This window comes from Chelonoidis abingdonii, chromosome 24, assembly GCF_003597395.2.
Source record: "Chelonoidis abingdonii isolate Lonesome George chromosome 24, CheloAbing_2.0, whole genome shotgun sequence".
In the NCBI taxonomy this organism is placed as follows: domain Eukaryota; kingdom Metazoa; phylum Chordata; order Testudines; family Testudinidae; genus Chelonoidis; species Chelonoidis abingdonii.
The window spans coordinates 381,855-399,818 of record NC_133792.1 but is presented as its reverse complement, the minus strand read 5'-3'; the positions used below and the strand labels follow the sequence as shown (position 1 = coordinate 399,818).

The 17,964-nt window shown below is 49.8% G+C and overlaps 1 protein-coding gene across 1 annotated transcript; it reads right to left on the bottom strand.

Moving 5' to 3' along the window:
• Nucleotides 1-9,927: 9,927 nt before the first annotated feature.
• On the bottom strand, nucleotides 9,928-11,838 carry LOC116822089 (RING finger protein 223-like). Its single transcript, XM_032775699.1, has one exon. The coding sequence runs from the start codon at nucleotides 11,688-11,690 to the stop codon at nucleotides 11,001-11,003; it is 690 nt and encodes a 229-aa protein (XP_032631590.1). The 5' UTR covers nucleotides 11,691-11,838; the 3' UTR covers nucleotides 9,928-11,000.
• Nucleotides 11,839-17,964: the final 6,126 nt, after the last annotated feature.

Here is a 17,964-nt window from a genome sequence, read left to right as displayed (position 1 = left end):
TCCAATCACCACAAGAAGTCTTCCTGGAGACATACAAGGTACCACGTGGACAATGGCTTCTGCCTGTAAAAACTGTGAGTCATGCATGGACATGTGACTTGCCCAGGTGACTCCAGAACTGCATCTTGGAGCTGGACTTTGCATAGGAGTGAGGAGGGGCTTAGTAGCTCCCAGCCATAACCTTCACGGCAGGAGCGGGGTAACCACCCTGCTACAGGTGAGCAGGGCTCTTGCCACTGTTTCAGCTTCTATTTTAGACAGCGCGATTGCCTCAGGATACCGCGTGGCAAAGTCTACGACCACTAAGATATATTTGTTCCCTCTCCGTGTGGGGCGTGGCATAGGGCTCACTATGTCCATTGCCACTCTTTGGGATGCCTCCTGGATGACAGGCAGGGGACCGCCCAGTTTCTTCCTCTCCTGACACACCGCACAAGTCCTAACATAATCCCTCACATTGTTCTGTATCCCTGGCCAGTAGAAATTCCTCCTCGGCCTGTCATACATCCTCTGTACCCCAAGTGACCAGCAAAGGGATGGTCATGTGCTACCAGCAGTAATTCCTCCCAGTGTTGGCTGGGTACAACCAACTGCTGATAGGGTTGACTGGGACCCATTTTTTTTCCCTACAGGGGTCTCCCTATACAGTTTCCCATCCTCTTCAAAAAACTTCTCCCCTCCCCACTCCCTTCCTGGAGTTCCCTCCGAGATACACTTTCGTATACTCTCAAGGGAGGGGTCCGCCCTTTGTTTCGCTGCAAATTCCTGACAGACAACCCTTGAGATTGCATCCCGGTCCCAGGGCACTGACTGCATCTCCCCTGCCCCCGTCCCTGGCAGTCTTCAGCAGGGCAGAGGCTTGGTTCTGTCTCTCCCCTACTTGGATGCACCCTGCCTCCCTGCACTGCAGCGTCAATGGGCCCCTCCCTCACCTCCCCTGTGGGTTCCAAGGTCCCCGTCCCATTCTTGGGGACTCCCTCTGAGTCACCCAGCCCCGTGTTCCCTGGGGCAGGATGTGTTAGTTTTTCAGCTGCGTCAGACCTACAGTCATCAGCTGGAACAGCCTCCCCATCTAGGAGCCTCTCACGGTTTTTCTTCATGCTGAGAGTTATCACATTAACAGCCCAAATTGTGCTGAAAACATCATTTCCCAGCGACATGTCCACAGGGATATCTTTGAGCGTTCCCACCAGTAAATCGCTTTCCATACCTTCCCACTCCACATGACCCTTAGCTAGGGGCACAGGGAACTCTGTGGCCCCCACCCCCTTAATGTGGGTTGTATGCCCCGTCAGAACACTAGCATCTGGAACCACACTTGGTCAAACCAGAGAGAAATGAGCTGCTGTATACCTCCACCTCAGACACTCCATACCGTCAATCTTGATGTGTTCCCTGTCCGCTTCACTAGGCCTCATGGCCACAAAGCTGATGTGATAAGAGGTAGGAATACCCTCTGGGGGCCTCAGGGCTGAGGGCAACTGAGCTAACCTGGGACAAGGGAGGTTTACTCTCCATTAATTTGGGACAGCTCTTCTCAGGTGCCCTGGGGAATTACAGTGAAAGCACTTTCTGGGATCCCCTGCTTGTACAGGAAATTTGGGACAAGTAACAGGGGAATGGGGAGGTGAATGCCCAGCCTCCTTCTTCCCACGGGTAAAGCAGTAATTCTGTTTTTCCCCAACCCTGTACCCCTCTGCCAGTGCTTTATGTTTGATTGCAGCTTGTGCTTGCTCATAAGAGTCTGCATACCCAGCTAATTCACCCACTGCATTCACCTTTTTGTCCCACAAATACCGTTTTACGGAACAGGTTCAGAGAAGGACTACTACGATGATCCGAGGAATAGAAAACCTGTCTTATGAAAGGAGACTGAAAGAGTATGGCTTGTTTAGCCTAACCAAAAGAAGGCTGAGGGGAGATATGATTGCTCTCTATAAATACAACTGATGAATAAATACCAGGGAGGGAGAGGAAGTATTTCAGCTCAGTACCAACGTGGACACAAGAACAAATGGATATAAACTGGCTATCAGGAAGTTTAGACTTGAAATTAGATGAAGGTTTCTAACCATCAGAGTGAAGTTCTGGAACAGCCTTCCAGAGGGAGTAGTGGGAGCAAGACACATCTGGCTTTAAGACTAAGCTTGATAAGTTTATGGAGGGGATGGTATAATGGGATAGCCTAATTTTGGCAATTAATTGATCTTTGACTACTAGCGGCAAATATGCCCAATGGCCTGTGATGGGATGTTAGATGGGGTGGGATCTGAGTTACTACAGAGAATTCTTTCCTGGGTGCTGGCTGGTGAGTCTTGCCCCCATGCTCAGGGTTTAGCTGATCACCATATTTGGGGATGGGAAGGAATTTTCCTGCAGGGCAGATTGGCAGAAGCCCTGGGGCGGTTTCGCCTTCCTCTGCAGCGTGGGGCACAGGTCACTTGCTAGAAGGTTCTCTGAACCTTGAAATCTTTAAACCGTGATTTGAGGACTTCAATAGCTCAGACACAGGTTTGATACAGGAATGGGTGGGTGAGATTCTGTGGCCTGCATTGTGCAGGAGGTCAGACTAGATGATCATAATGGTCCCTTCTGACCTTAAAGTCTACGATTCTATGATCACTGCACATATTCAGGAATTGTTCCTGAGTAACCAGATCACACATCCCATCAAAGCTTGTAATGTCTTTCCCTCATACCCACTTATCTACCAAATCTCTCATTTCATTGGCATAAGCCACATTACTCAATCCAGATCCCCTCTTAAGACTCCTTAACCCTGTAGGTTTCAGGTGTAATCTGAAAGTGTTTCAAAACCAGATCCTTAAATTTACCATAATTTGAAGCATCAGCAATAGGCATCTTATGGAATATGTGCAGAGCTCTGCCAGTCAATTATGCTATCAATGTGGTCATCTTTTGATCTTCAGGGATGGCATGGAGGGTGCATAGTCTCTTGAAGGTGAAGAAATATTCAGCAATATCACTGGATTCCTCATACTGTGGACACAGTCACTCCAATTCATGGATTTTTGGGGAAGTTGAGCCAGCAGGTGGAGGGTTTTGTCTCTTCGACTCCATTACAGCCAGTTCAAGCTTCTGGGCCTCCATAGCTCTCTCGTGGGCAGCCTCTTCCCTGGCTTTTTCTGGCTGTATAGCTCTCTTGTGGACAGCTGCCTCTGCCTCCACTCTTGCTGTCTCTGCCTCCATAGCTCTCTTGTGGGCAGCCTCCTCCCTCTCCATCAGTCTTTTATGTTCATTTTATTTCTCTGTTGCTTCCAGTCTAGCCAACTCTAGTTTGTTAGCTGCTTCACTGGTAGTCATTGTCCTGCTTTCTTCTGCTGGGCCACACCCCCTCTGCAGTTCACTGAAACTGGGATGCACTCAGCTCAGGGGATTCTTAGTTAACAGAGACTTTCATAGTGCCCAGTGTTCAGCCTTGCTGGGCAATTTGCACTCTGTGCAGTTTTAGGTTCTTCTGATTTTCCTTCTTACTTATTTTGCTTCCTTTTCTGCCCCTACTTCCCTTACCTGAAATAAGCAAACAGAAATAACAGAACAGTAACCACTTTGTCTGTTCTTCAGCCACCGCACTTAACACACTCACTTAAATCATTACCAGTATCTCAAAGCAATCAGCTGTGCACAAATCCTGCTTGACTATGCCGCTGTGATGGGTTGGATCACAGAAACTCCCTTGGGAGCTGCCACCCAGTGTGCCAAGACTATATCCATCCCTGCTTTCCCTTCCAGCTCAGGACTCCAGCACCCTGTCCTCCTGAGCCAGACACTCCCGTCTGCTCCAACACAGACCCACGGTCTGAATTGCTTGCCCCAAAGCTTCAGGTTTACCTGAAAACAGCTCACAGAAGTGTGCTTGTCTTTAGCACTCAGATGCCCAACTCCCAGTGGGGTCTAAACCCAAATAAATCTGTTTTACCCTGTATAAAGCTTATGCAGGGTAAACTAATAAATTGTTCGCCCTCTATATAACACTGATAGAGAGAGATGCACAGTTGTTTGCTCCTTCAGGTGGTAATACGTACTCTGAGTTAATAAGTAAAAAGTGATTTTATTAAATACAGAAAGTAGGATTTAAGTGGTTCCAAGTAGTAACAGACAGAACAAAGTAAGTCACCAAGCAAAATAAAATGCACAAATCAGATTGTCGTAATCAGAAATGAAAAAGTAAACATGATAAGATCCTCACCAGTTCCAGAATGCTCCCTTTTACAGACTAATCTCCTTTAGCCTGGTCCAGCAATACACTCACACCCCTGTAGTTACTGTCCTTTGTTCCAGTTTCTTTCAAGTATTCTGGCGTGGAGAGAGGCTCTTCTTGTAGCCAGCCTCATGACCAATGAGGGGTCTCCCAGGGGTTTCAATAGACTTTCTCTTGTGGTGTGGAGACCTCCTCTCACTCCTTCTGCAAGTCCAGCTCCAAGATGCAGTTCTGGATCACCTGGGCAAGTCACATGTCCATGCATGACTCAGTCTTTACAGGCAGAAAGCCATTGTCCACATGGTACCTTGTATGTCTCCAGGAAGACTTCTTGTGGTGATGGGGAACACTGCGTCTGGGAATGCTCCAAAGTGCTTCCTGACGGCGGTACTTAACCTTCAAATTCCTTCCTAAAGAAGCTGACAAGTGCTTCACAAAGCTTACTTAGGCCTGGTCTCATTATGGGTTTAAACCGATTTAAGGCAGCGTTAAACCAAATTTAACTCTAGGACTCGTCCCACAAAACGAGGCTCTTTCTATCGATATAAAGGGCTCTTTAAATTGGTTTCTGTACTCCTCCCCAATGAAGAGGAGTAGCGCTAAAAATCAGTATTACCATATCGGATTAGATTAGTGTGGCCGCAAATCAACAATATTGGCCTCCGGGGTATCCCACAGTGCACCTATTGTGATCACTCTGGACAGCAATCCAAACTTGGATGCACTGGCTAGGTAAACAGAAAAGCCCCACAGCTATTTGAATTTCATTTCCTGTTTGCCCAGCGTGGAGCTTGATCAGCACAATGGCGATGCAGTCCCAAATCCAAAAGAGCTCCAACATGGACCATACTGGAGATACTGGATCTGATCGCTGTATAGGAGACAACACTATCAGAGCTCCATTCCAGAAGACGAAAATGTCAACAACTTTTGAAAAAATCTCCAGGCATGATACAGAGTCCACAGCACAGTGCTGCATGACGAGCGTAACGGAAAGCCCAAAGATCAAAGGGAACGCTCATGGAGGGAGAGGGTACTGAGGACTCCAGCTATCCCACAGTCCCCGCAGTCTCGCAAAAGTATTTGCATTCTTGGCTGAGCTCCCAATATGCCTGTAGGGTCAACACATTGTCTGGGGTGTTCAGGTATTAGGCTCGTCAATGTACCCCTTCATCCCGTTGAAAGAAAAGGGAAAAATCTTTCTTGACTTTTTTCAATGTCGCTATGTCTACTGCACGCTGCCTGGTAGAATGCGATGCTGCAGCAGTGAAGAGCAGTATCGCTCCCCTCCCCTCCCCAAATGGCAGACGATACAGATTATTGACTGCTATCCATCGTCATCATCGGCCTGTGAGTGGCTTCTGCCTGGCCTCAGGTGAGGCTAGCCAGAGGGCACCTGGGTAAAAAGTAGGAATGATTCCCCTCGTCATTCCCAGTAGATGGTACATGAACGGCTGGTAACTGTCTCATCGGAGCAACTGGGGGCTGAGCTCCATCAGGACCCCCTCCCTTTCAATGTGTAAAGAAAGACTGTACCTGCCTGGATTAATCATAGCAGCAGGATGCTAGGCTCCTCTCCCCCGTACCGCTTAATTGTCCTGCCTGGACTATCATAGGCAGCTGGAGGCTGTCATCTCGTCATTTTATCTCAGTAAAAGTCAGTGTTTACTTATTCCTAGAGCATTCTTTATTACTTCATCAACACTGAGCAATGCAACCTGGCTGACAGGGGGGGAACTGCCACGTAGCCCAGGAAGGTTTGGGGAGGGGAAGCAATGGGTGGGGTTGTTGCAGGACACCCACCCTAGAATCCATACAGCTCGCATCATTTCTGCAGGATCTGATACGGGGGCTGTGCTCTCTGGTTCTCTAGTACACTTGCCCCATATTCTAGGCAGGACTGACTCTATTAGTCAGATACCATAAAGGAGGGAATGCACCCTGGGTCATTCCATTTTTGTCTTGCACCCCCAGCCACGCTCAGCCAGGGGCACCCATGACACGCAGCAGACAGTACAGAATGGACAGATAACCATCATCCTCATTGCCAGTTTACAATGCAGCAGCAGATAGTACAGAACAATAATAATACATCTCTGCTGTCTAGCACGCAAACGAATACTGACTGTGTAAGCGCTGCAGTATCACCTCTGTCAAGCGGCATCCAGTACACATACGGTGACAGTAAAAAAAAGCTGAACAGGCTCCATGGTTGCTGTGCTATGGCGTCTGCCAGGGCGCAATCGCAGGGAAAAAGGGCGCAATGATTGTGCTGCCGTTGCTTTCCCGCGAGGAAGGAATGAACTGACGACATTTACCCCAGAACCACCCGCGACATGAATTTTTGCCCCATCGGGCACTGGGATCTTCAACCCAGATATTCCGAAGGGCAGGGGTGACTGATGGGAACTATTGGGCAATAGCAGCGAGGAATCTAGAAGCGACCAGGACAGCGAGGTGCAACGCTCCAGAAATCGACACTAGCCTCGGACCATGGACGCACACCGCCGAATTAATGTGCTTAGTGTGGCTGCGTGTACTCAACTTTATACAATCTGTTTTACAAAACCGGTTTATGTAAAATCGGAATAATCCCGTACTGTAGATGTACCCTTAGAAATCAAGCAAGTATACAGCCAATATTCTTAACCTCAAGTACAAAATGATATATGTGTACAAATAGGATGAAGAGATTCAGTAAACCATAACCTTTACAGAGATATCTTACATGGCGCAGGCAGCACAAAACATATTCCAGTTATGTCATATTCCCATAAAGCATTGTGGGGTACAGCGTCACAGAGAGGTGCTAGGACAGGACTGACTCAGACCTCTCCATGGCTGCAGACAGGGAAGAGGAACAGGTGAAATTCTGCCCTAAGAATCAGTGACCCTTGACCTCACCTTGTTTGCTCACCTTCCTGAGTCTGCCCTGTCTGGCCCCATGAGCAGAAGCTGATACCTCTCCCTCTTTCACAAGGTCCCACACAGCTGCAGGTTCCCTATGCAAAGGGGTAAAGGCTGCTCCTGCTGGGATGGAGGCAAAAACCCTATGGGTGCCAGTGCCTCCCTGGCTGCAGCCAGGCCACCTCGACCCCAGGCAATATTCCACCCTGTACTGGAGGGTGTGCAATGGGACCAGTCAGCCAGGCCATTGCTGGGGAGAGCTGCTGCTGCACTGGCTAGAGATGCTGCATTTAGGGGCGGCTCCAGGCCCCAGCACGCCAAGCACGTGCTTAGGGTGGCATGCCGTGGGGGGCGCACTGCCAGTCACTGGGAGGGCGGCAGGCATGCCGCCTTCGGCGGCTTGCCTGCGGAGGGTCCGCTGGTCCCGCAGCTTCAGTGGAGCCATGGGACCAGTGCACTTCCACAGGCACGCCTGCTGGAGGTCCACCGGAACCGCGGGATCAGCAACCAGCAAAGCGCCCCCCGCGGCATGCCGTCATGCTTGGGGTGGCGAAATGTCTAGAGCCGCCCCTGGCTGCATCAAAGGAAAACAGATCCCACATAAATCAGAGTCCCACACAGCTCACCTCCTCCTGAAACTCTGCTGCCTCATTGTGGGGCCGCCAAGCCAGGGAATCTCAGAGCAAGTCTGACATTCCTAGAGTCCAAGGGCAGAAGGGACCAATGTGAGCATCTGGGCTGATCCCTTGTGTGATTCAGGCCAGAGACCTGCTCCAAAATAACCCCTGGAGCAGAGCTTCTAGAAAAACAGCCAGTCTTGAGTTCAATATTGTCAGTGATGGAGAATCCACCTCGCCCCTTGGTCGTGTGGGAGAGGTTTGGGGTGCGGACTCCAATCAAGCCTTGCCTACCTCAGGTGGCTCCCAGGTGGCAGGATAGTGGGACTAATGCAGGCTCCTTGCCCCTGCCCTGGCCCCACACCAATTCCAGAAGTAGCCGGCAGGTCTGGCAGCGGCTCGGGGAGTGGGGCGGGGGTGGGGAAGGGGTAGATGGTGCTGCATGCTGCCCTTGCCTGCTGGCACTTCCTCCATAGCTCCTATTGGCCGTGGTACCTCGTTCCCGGCCAATGGGAGCTGCAGGGGCGAAGCCTGCAGGGGAGCGCAGCGCGGGGAGACCCCCTGCCCCTCTCCCTTCACCCTCTGGAGCTGCTGCTCCCCAGTCTAGCAACATCCTTCCTGAATTGTGAGCACCAGGACACAATATTGCAGCAGCCGTCTCACCAGTGCCAAATACAGAAATAAAATAACCTCTCTAGTCCTACTCAAGATTCCCCTGTTCTGGCCTCAGTGTCACACGAGCAGCTCATGTTCAGCTGATTATTTACCACAATCCCCAAATCTTTTTCAGAGACACTGCTTCCCGTGGTAGAGTCACTCGTATGGTCTACTTTTATTTCTAGTCTAAGACATGAGGCCTTGCATCAGAGGCCCAGTATGAGGCCTGAGGTCTGAACTAAAGTAGTGGTCAAGCCCACTAATATACAGCAATGTTAGCAAGGGTATGGCTACACTTGGAATTTCAAAGAGCTGCCGCGGCAGCGCTGCAGGAGTGCTGCCGCGGCAGCGCTTTGAAGTGTGAGTGTGGTCAGAGTGGCAGCGCTGGGAGAGAGCTTTCCCAGCGCTGCACGTAAACCACATCTTCGACGGGTGTAGTGTGCAGCGCTGGGAGCCGCGCTCCCAGCGCTGCCGCCCTGATTACACTGAGGCTTTACAGCGCTGCATCTTGCAGCGCTCAGGGGGGTGTTTTTTCACACCCCTGAGCGTGAAAGTTGCAGCACTGTAAAGTGTGAGTGTAGCCAAGCCCCAAAAGTCAGGCTGTGAGCAGAAGTCAGGCTCTGCCTGCATGTAAAGCTCACAGAAACTTCACATTTAGCCATATTAAAAGCGCATATTGTTCACTTGTGCCCAGTTTGCCAAGTGATCCAGAGTGCTCTGAATCCGATCCTCCTCATTATTCCCCCTCTTTTTGTGTCATCTGCAAAATTAACCAGTGATAACTTCATGGTTTCTTCCAGAGCATTGATAAAAACATTAAATAGCATGGGGCCAAGAAGTGATCTCTGCAGGACCCCACTGGAAACACACCTGTTTGTTGATTCTTCCTCATTCACAATTACATTTTTCCAGTTTTTAATCCATGTAAAGAGTGCAAAGCTAATTTTATACTGTTCTAGTTTTTTAATAAAAATGTTGTGCAGTATCCAGTCAAATGCCTTAGAGACGTCTAAGAATATTACATCTAAACGATTACCTTTAGCAACGAAACTTGTAATCTCAGTCAAAAAAAGTATTAGTTTAGTGTGACGGTATCTATTTTCCATAAAGCCACCTTGATTTGCACTCATTTAATTCTGTATTAATCGAGTCCTGTATCAGCCACTTCATTATTTTTGCCTGGGATCAATGTCAGACTGATAAACTTAAATGGGGTGTCCCATTTACCTTTTTAAAATATTGACACAACATTCACTTTCCTCCAGTCTTCTAGAACCAGTGTTTCAAGACTTAGTGAAAATCAACATTAATGGTCCAGAGAGCTCCTCAGACAGTTTTTTCCCAAACTGTTGGATGAACAGGATCTAGATCAGCTGATTTTAAAACCATCCAATTGTAGTAGTGGCTATTTAATATCCTCTAAAAATACTGGTGGAATGGAAAGAATGTCAGCATCATATGACATGCCTACATCATCATTTCCCCCCAGTACAGAATAAAGATATTTATTGAATACATCTGCGTTTTCTGTATTATCATTGAGAATTCTACCATTTCCATCTAATAGTGGACCAGTACCACTGAACCATTAATGAACCCTAATATCCCACAAGGAAGCAGGTGTAATTATCCCATCTTACAAATGGAGAAACTGAGGCAGGCAGCAGCAGTGACATGCCCCAGTTCACATAGGCAGCCTGTGGAAGAGCCAAAACCAGATCCTAGGAGTCCTGATTCCCAGTCCTCTATTTTAATCATGCACATGTAATCTACCTTCTACCTCTCTACTGTAGCCATCTTCCAGCAGCTCCCACCTGCATCTGCCCCTCTGTCTTGCTTTTGGCACTGGTTGCCTCAGTCAAATAGAAGCAGTTATTGCATATTTTGCAGGGAGGAGAGGTTGGCCTCTGCTGCATAACCTCCACCCCCTCCCCAACCCCACATGGAAAGTCACCACGCTCACGTCCTCTCTTCTGGCATTTCAGGAGCAAGTTGTTGCAGCTTCTGGTCATGCGGCAAGGGCAAACTCAGGGACTGGGCAGGTGGGTGGCATCACCCTCTGTGCCCTCCAATGACAATCTGCATCTGTTGCAGTTGGCTGCTGTAAAGGGCACTTCATGCCAAGTGTATTTACCTCTCCATTCTGTCCCTCAATGTTAAACGTTCCTGGGCTGTGCCTCTTCCCCTGGACACTGCCCCTGCTCTCATCCCAAGCTGATGAGCTGATCTGCATGTACCAAGGCAAAGGGGCTACAGTTATCACAGTGCAGAAACACGTTTGGAGCCAAGCTCAGCCCCAGTATAAGCAAATGCAACTTCCCTGGCTTCATCAGAATCAGGGTGATTTATGTGAGGCCTGAATTTGGTCCTTGGCTTTAGACACCTTCCTTAGCTGGGCCTCAGCAGAGTCCTTCAGCACAGCACAGCAGCTGAGGCCAGGCCTCTCAAGGCTGGGGCAAAAGCTATGGTCCAGCCCCAGCAGCTCCGCTCACCAAGCGGTCCATTGGCCCACCTGTGAGCCCCTTCCAGCTCTCCTGGGCAGGTGAAGTAAAGCAGTAGGTGCACCGTGTTACACATAAGCAGAGGATAGCGAGTTGCTAGAAGCTCTGTGACCTGCTCAGACTGCTGCTTGGAGCATCGGCTGTCGGAAAGGTCCCCACCTGGCGCTGACCTTCTGGAGTCCTGGTCACGTGGGAATCAGGGATAAAAATGATGGGCAAAATGATCAATACCAGCATCAGGATAGCAATCCAGAACACAGCCAGGCGACGCTCCCATAGGAGCTGGCATAGCCCCCTGCATGTGGACAAGCGGGAGGGATGGTGGATACCTATCAGATCTCTTCTACTGACATCCTGAGGGGCTGGGTTGTATAATAACTCCACTGTAACCAGCATCTCACGGGTTTCTTCACCAGCACTCACTTGACAGGACAAGGACGGCTGTTTGATCCAGCACAGTCTGTGTCCATCCAGCCAGACCTCCTGCAGGGTCTGCAGCCATGGAGGGAACTGGGTCACAACATCCATATTGGGTGGGAGTTTGGGGATCCCTCCATCAGGGACGGGCACTTGTGCTCTGCAGAGAGGGCAGGGGAAGGTCTGGGCTTGTTTCACGAAGATGCAGATCCTCGACAGGCATTCCAGGCAGAAGGTGTGAGCGCAAGGGAGGAGCAGGGGCCTCTGGAAGATGTTGTCATAGGGGCCATAGCAGATGGGACACTCAGGAATGGACTGCTGAGAGGCCTGCAGCTCTGTCTGGTTGGGAGGACTGGGACCCCAGTCCATAGCCAGAGTCTAGTCACAGCCCCAGCAGCCTGGAGCTGTTTAACTCGAGTGGCACTTGCCAGGGCAGCAGAGTTGAGTAAGTTTTATCAGAGCCACCAGCAGTGAGTGAAGCTTTTCCTGCTTCTCAGCCCATCTCAATGCTTGTTGCTGCATGTCCTGAGTTGAGGCCCCAGGCTTGGGCTCCCTCCTCTGCCTGGCCAGTCGGTCTGAGGGGCAAAAGGCCAGCACTGCTCCTGCCAGCCTGTTGTGAGTTCCTTTGCTTAGTAACCAACATTGAGCTCTAACTTTTGCTGAGCCAGGGTCAGTTCAGTCCCTCCCTCCTCACATAGCAACTCCAGCTCTGCATACACACAGCCAGCTCGCTGGGACACAAAGGAGACAGAGACAGCCCTGGAAACTCAGAGCTTCCCAGGGTGGTCCAGGCATGCTCAGCACCCTTCAGACGAGCTAACAAGTGGCACAGTCCAGGATTTGGGCTGTTATGGTGCCAGGCCCAGTGGCACATGCTCCCGGGCCCCCATTGTTACAGGAAGCTACCACACCTAGGGAAAAGCCAAGCCCAGTCTGCTCTGTCAAGCAGTGAAATAACCTTGGCTTGTCCTTAGTCATTAGTAGCCACAATTGAACCGAGAGCTGAAGCCAGACTTGATGGAGCCCAATATCTCAGTCACAGGGCTGGGTCAGCCAGCTGCCCTGGCCCGCTCAGGAGTGCAAGGAGGTGGTACTGATCTCCTTCACTCACAGGGAAAGCTGAGTGAGCCGGGAGCCACCAACAGCCCTCTCCAGCTGCCCAGGTGCCTGTCCAGCACGGAGACCCCAACCACCTCAGCTGAGTGGGTGCCAAAGCACAGCAGGTGGTGGGAGAGCAGGGGATGCCTTCTAGTCTGAGTAGGAGCTGATGGTATAACAAGTGTCAAAACAAAACCATGGAGTGGGCTCAGCAGCTGGGGAGAGAGCTGGGGGTGCTGAGCTACTGCAGCGCAGGGCCCAGCTCAAGAATCGAGGTAGGTTGGAACAGAGGGTCAGGTGATGCTGGCCTTCTTGACAAGAAGGATGGGTCACCTCAGCAAAGGGCTGATTCACCTGTGTGTTGTCATTTACACCTGTGCTAGGAGGGGGAGCAATCCAGCGGTGCATTCTGTCACCAACTCTTCTCCCACACAATAACCCAACATGGCCAAGCGTGCCCACTAGCCACTAACACCAAGCCAGACCCGCAAAGGCTGCCTCGCCTTCCCCAAGCTCAGCACAGCTGGTACAACTGAGGCAATGCTGGAGTGAGTCCCCACAGTGTGAAAGTGCCGTGACTCAGTAAAGAGGGTGCAGTGCACTTACTGGCCTGTTCAGGGCTGCCAAGCGTGGGTTTGGGCTCCAGTGAAAAAAGATTTTCGGTCTCCCCAGCAAGGGCAGACCAGCTAAACAGGGCTGACAAAGCTGGGAAGCCGGGCCCCTGTAATTTGTTCTGGCTTCCGCCACCACTTGTCGGCCCTGGGCCTGTTAGCAGAAGTAGACAGTGAAAATGCACTTGTTAAAGACATGTAGCCATCCAGAGCTGCAGAATTTACCTACAAAGACCCCTATGATCCTCTCAACCTTCACACCTGCCCATGACTGATAGGAACCAGCTGTGCATGTGACATGAGAGCAAAGTGTGCAATACCTGTGTCTGGTTGTGTTACACAAGTGACAGATTTCAGTGAGGCTTTAAGTGAATAATAAGCTAATTCTTCTAGGTTTTAATGTTTTTTTAATAACTAAGTTTGTCCTTAGGAGAAACATATGAATGAATTTTATGGGGTGGGGCGGGGGAGGAAGAAGGATATGGCACAATACAGGTCCAAAAATGCAGATCAACATTAGCAAACTGCTGCTTTCACTCTACATTTTAGGCTCTGTGTGATGCTGCCCCTTGGCCCGATAAGTTAGCAAATACTGGGGCAGGGCAAGGCCTCACTAGGCTGTTTCCATTATGGCGGTGGTTCCCAAACTTTAACAACCCATGAACCCCTTTCACTAAAATGTGAAGTCTCACAAACTCCTCCTAAAAATTAATATTTCCAGGGATTTTCTCTTTTACCTGAGTATAAATTATAAAAGCAGTGATCTTGGAAATATAATATTTGTTTCTATGACATGGTTATTCACACTGTTATTATTGATCATTACAGTATGAAAATGGCAACACTCTTCCAAGATCTCACTTTCGTAGCTCGTATCACTTTGAATAAGCCTGTTTCATCAAGGAGTATCAGATGTGAAACAGCAGGAAGGTATTTAAGAAGCCTACTCAAAATTCCTTCTACACAAGCATTCACGTCTTGAGTAGTCCAGGCAACAACACGTGACAAAGCTTAAACTTGTTCTTCATAATAATTTTCAAAAGACTGCTAGGTGCCTATTTAATTTTAAAAACAGCAAAAAATATCCATTTCTTATAAGGAGTCTTGAAATTTAAATCTTCTCAGTGTGGCATATATCCTTTCTTTGATCTGCATAGCTCTTGGAAGTCCAAGGGACAGCTCTGTCTGCCATTAGGGATTTTTTTTCCGAAAACCCCCTGTAACAGTCATGAACCCCAGTTTGGGAACCACTGCATTAGGGGAAATTTATGGTAGAGTCAGGTATTGCTCTGGGCAATTCTGCTTATTTACAAAGCACACACACACAGCCCTGTTTCCCTGAACACAGCAGGAACAAACAGCATCAGGCAGTTTCCTTGTTGACAGTTTCCGAGACTGCTTCTCCAGACAGCCCTGTAGCTCCACAAGCTCTGTCTCTGCTCCTGCTCAGGGCTATCCACATAGCTGCTTCTCTGGGATTTCTGGTCACTTTCCACCTCTGACCCTCACAGAGGCAACCAATCAGTGTTCCATCACTGCATTTTAAATCAGTCCCCAAAGAAACTCCTCTTATTTGCCCTTAGTTCTTGCTCAGGCCTTCCATATGGCCCAGTGCCTTGGATGTGGCTTCTGTTATTTCAGCTACACTATGCAATGCCATAAACTAGCTTAACTGCTTCTTCCATTTAGCCTGAAGTAAGGATGGCTAGCACACCCATCCACTTGAGTGAAGTATGTGATTGCCTGCAGGACAAAGCTGTGCCATTAAAACCATACAGCATAACTGTTATAACATTGGATTTCCTCTGCAATGTTCATTCACATGTTTCTCCTCATGTGAAAAATCAGCAAAACCCCATAAAAATCCACTCAAACTCATCAGCTAGTCACAATGTCGATAATGCCACCTGTGGCACCCAGCGCATGACAGAGAAGGAATTAAGAACATAATATAAGAACCCATACTGGGTCAGACCAAAGGGCCAGCTAAGCCAATAGCCTGTGGTCTGACAGTGGCCAATGCCAGGTGACCCAGAAGGAATTAACAGAACAGGTAATCATCGAGTGATCCATCCCCTGTCACCCATTATCTGCTTCTGGCAAACAGAGGCTAGAGACATGCATCTGACAAAGTGGATATTCACTCACAAAAGCTCATGCTCCAATACTTTTGTTAGTCTATAAGGTCTCACAGAACTCTGCCGCTTTTACAGATCCAGATTAACATGGCTACCCCTCTGATATAAGAGGCTAGAGATATATCCCCACCCATCTTGGCTAACAACCATTGATTGACCTATCTTCCATGAATTTATCTAGTTCGTTTTTGAACCCTGATATAGTCTTGGCCTTCACAACATCCTCTGGCAAGGAGTTCCACAGGTTGACTATGTGTTGTGTGAAGAAGTACTTCCTTTTGTTTTTTTAAAACCTGCTGCCCATTCATCTCCTCTGGGTGAAAACAGAGGGGAATGAAGAGTTGTAAGAACAGCAAAGCAAGCAGGTGCTTAGGGTGGAACATTTTCGGGGGCGGCAGGGATCCAGCATAGGAGCTGAGAACCAACGGGGGGCCCTGGGAGCTGTAGCTCCTTGGTTAGCTCCCTGACTATAGAGCCAGCCCTGGAGCAGGGAAAGAACTACATTTCCCAGCATTCCCTTGGTAGCTATCAACAGGGAAGGGAGGGGAGGGAGTGAGGTAGCTGAGACCTCATGCTGCAGCTTGCTGTGAATGGAGAACTCACTGCAAGAACTGGGTGGCACTATGAACAGTACAGTTACCATATTTTAACATTCAAAAAAGAGGGCACTCCACTGGGGGGGTAACCCACCCCCTATCCACTCCCTCCCACTTACTGCCCTCCACAGATCACCCAACCCATCCAACCCCCCTGGCTCCTTGTCCCCTGATTGCCCCCTCCCAGGACCTCTGCCCCAACCACCCCCTGGAACCCCACCCCTATCTAAGCCTCCCTTCTCCTTGTCCCTGACTGTCCTTTCCTGAGACCCCCCACCCTAACTGGCCCCCTAGGACTCCACCTCCTACCTGTCCCCTGGCTTCCCTGACTCCTATCCACACCTCCACCCCCTGACAGGCCCCCTCTGAACCCCTGGCCCATCCAACCTCCTCTGCTCCCTGACTTTGGACTGCCCCAACCCCTCTCCATACCCCCACCCCCAACAGCCTCCCTCAACCCCCCAAACCATCCAACCCCCCCTGCTCCCTGTCTCTTGACTGGCCCCCAGAATCCCATGCTCCTTCTCCAACCTGCTGGCATGGCGTGCTGAGGCTGCAGGGGAGGAGAGCAGGGGCTCTGGCTGCTGGAGGCCCTGAAGTGAGCAGCTCAATCCGGCCAGACCACCCTATCAGCCACACCACACTCTGCATTGGGGGGGAAATCCTGGACCTTTTGAGAGTTTTATAAATTCCTCCCGGACGGCTATTTAAAACGCAAAAAGCCAGACATGTCCATGAAAATAGGGACGTATGGTAGGTAACCTAGAACGGGGAACAAGTATGCCCAAGGCATAGAAGGCCCAGAGATCCCCTTCAGAAGACATCCCCAGACTGGATTAGGGATACTGGTGTGACCTCACCTTGCAGCCTCCAAAGAAAGAATTGGGTGGACTAAATGGACAGAGCCCCTCTCTATCTGAAGCCTGGCAAGGGAGATACACGGATCCCACTAGAATTTAAAATGAAAAGTAAGGGAGAGGAGGGTCTACTAGAGGACCTGGGCACCTTTAGATACAGTACCAGGCACACAGGAGGATATCCGCTTCTGAGCCATGGAAGCAGAAATTGACTTGTCCTTTCCAGATTTAGCTAATATTCAGAAAGGGAATCTAGTATCTGCCTTCCAGATTTGAACACCCTCAAAATTCAGGAGTGCTCATGCTCAATTTGGGCAGCTGTTACTTCATTTCTCCCAAATCAAATATACTGAACCACTGTAAGTTGTGTGATGGGGCAAGGCCAGATGACTACAGTAAAGTAGTGAGGAACAGGTATGTTAGTCCCAGGCTAAACAAATCCCTGGTACCATGGTAATCAAATGGCAGTTGCTCCAGGTTAATCAAGATCTTTCTAGAAGGCAGTGGAGATAGCTACATTGATTGGGACACCTGAAGCCAATCAAGGGCTGGCTGGAACTAGTTAAAAACCACCCAGTTAGTCAGTGAGGTGCATGTGTGAGGAGCTGGGAGCAAGAGGTGCAAGGAGCTGAGAGTGTACTGCTGGAGGACTGAGGACTACAAGCATTATCAGACACTAGGAGGAAGGTCATGTGGTGAGGATAAAGAAGGTGTTTGGAGAGGCCATGGGAAGTGCCCAGGGAGTTGTAGCTGGTCATGGCAGCTGTTCAGGAGGCACTAATAGACAGCTGCAATCGCAACACAGGCCCTGGGCGGAACCTGGAGTAGAAGGGTGGGCCTGGGTTCCCCCCAACTGTTCCTGATCAAGAAACAGGAGAGTTGACCCAGAACTATTGGTTCCACCAGAGGAGGGGTGGCTCCAGGCCTCAGCATGCCAACTGTGTGCTTGGGGCAGCAACCATAGGGGGGGCGCTCCGCTTGGGGCGCGAGGGCGGCAGGCAGGCTGCCTCCGGCAGTTACCTGGCAGAGGGTCCGCTGGTCTTGGCTTTGGGGATCTCCCGCAGGCAAACCGCGAGGCAGCCTGCCTGCCGTGCTTGGGGTTGGCAAAATCCCTAGAGCTGCCCCTGACCAGGAGGGGAAGCTCACTGAGGTGAGCAAATCCGACCAACTAAGTTGCTAGATCCCACCAAGGTAGAGGGAACTTTGTCACACTTGCAGTTCTGTAGAAAAAGTTAGATAAAATTGAGCTAAGGAATTGGATTCCATGTGCGCTACTTAGGACCTGGAATGGCTGTTTTCAACAGCCATTGCCTTTTGTTTGTTTAAAAGGAAGACAGTGATAT

Excerpts from the sequence above, each read along its gene's own strand:
- LOC116822089 (XM_032775699.1), bottom strand. The coding sequence starts at position 11,690 with ATGGACTGGGGTCCCAGTCCTCCCAACCAGACAGAGCTGCAGGCCTCT.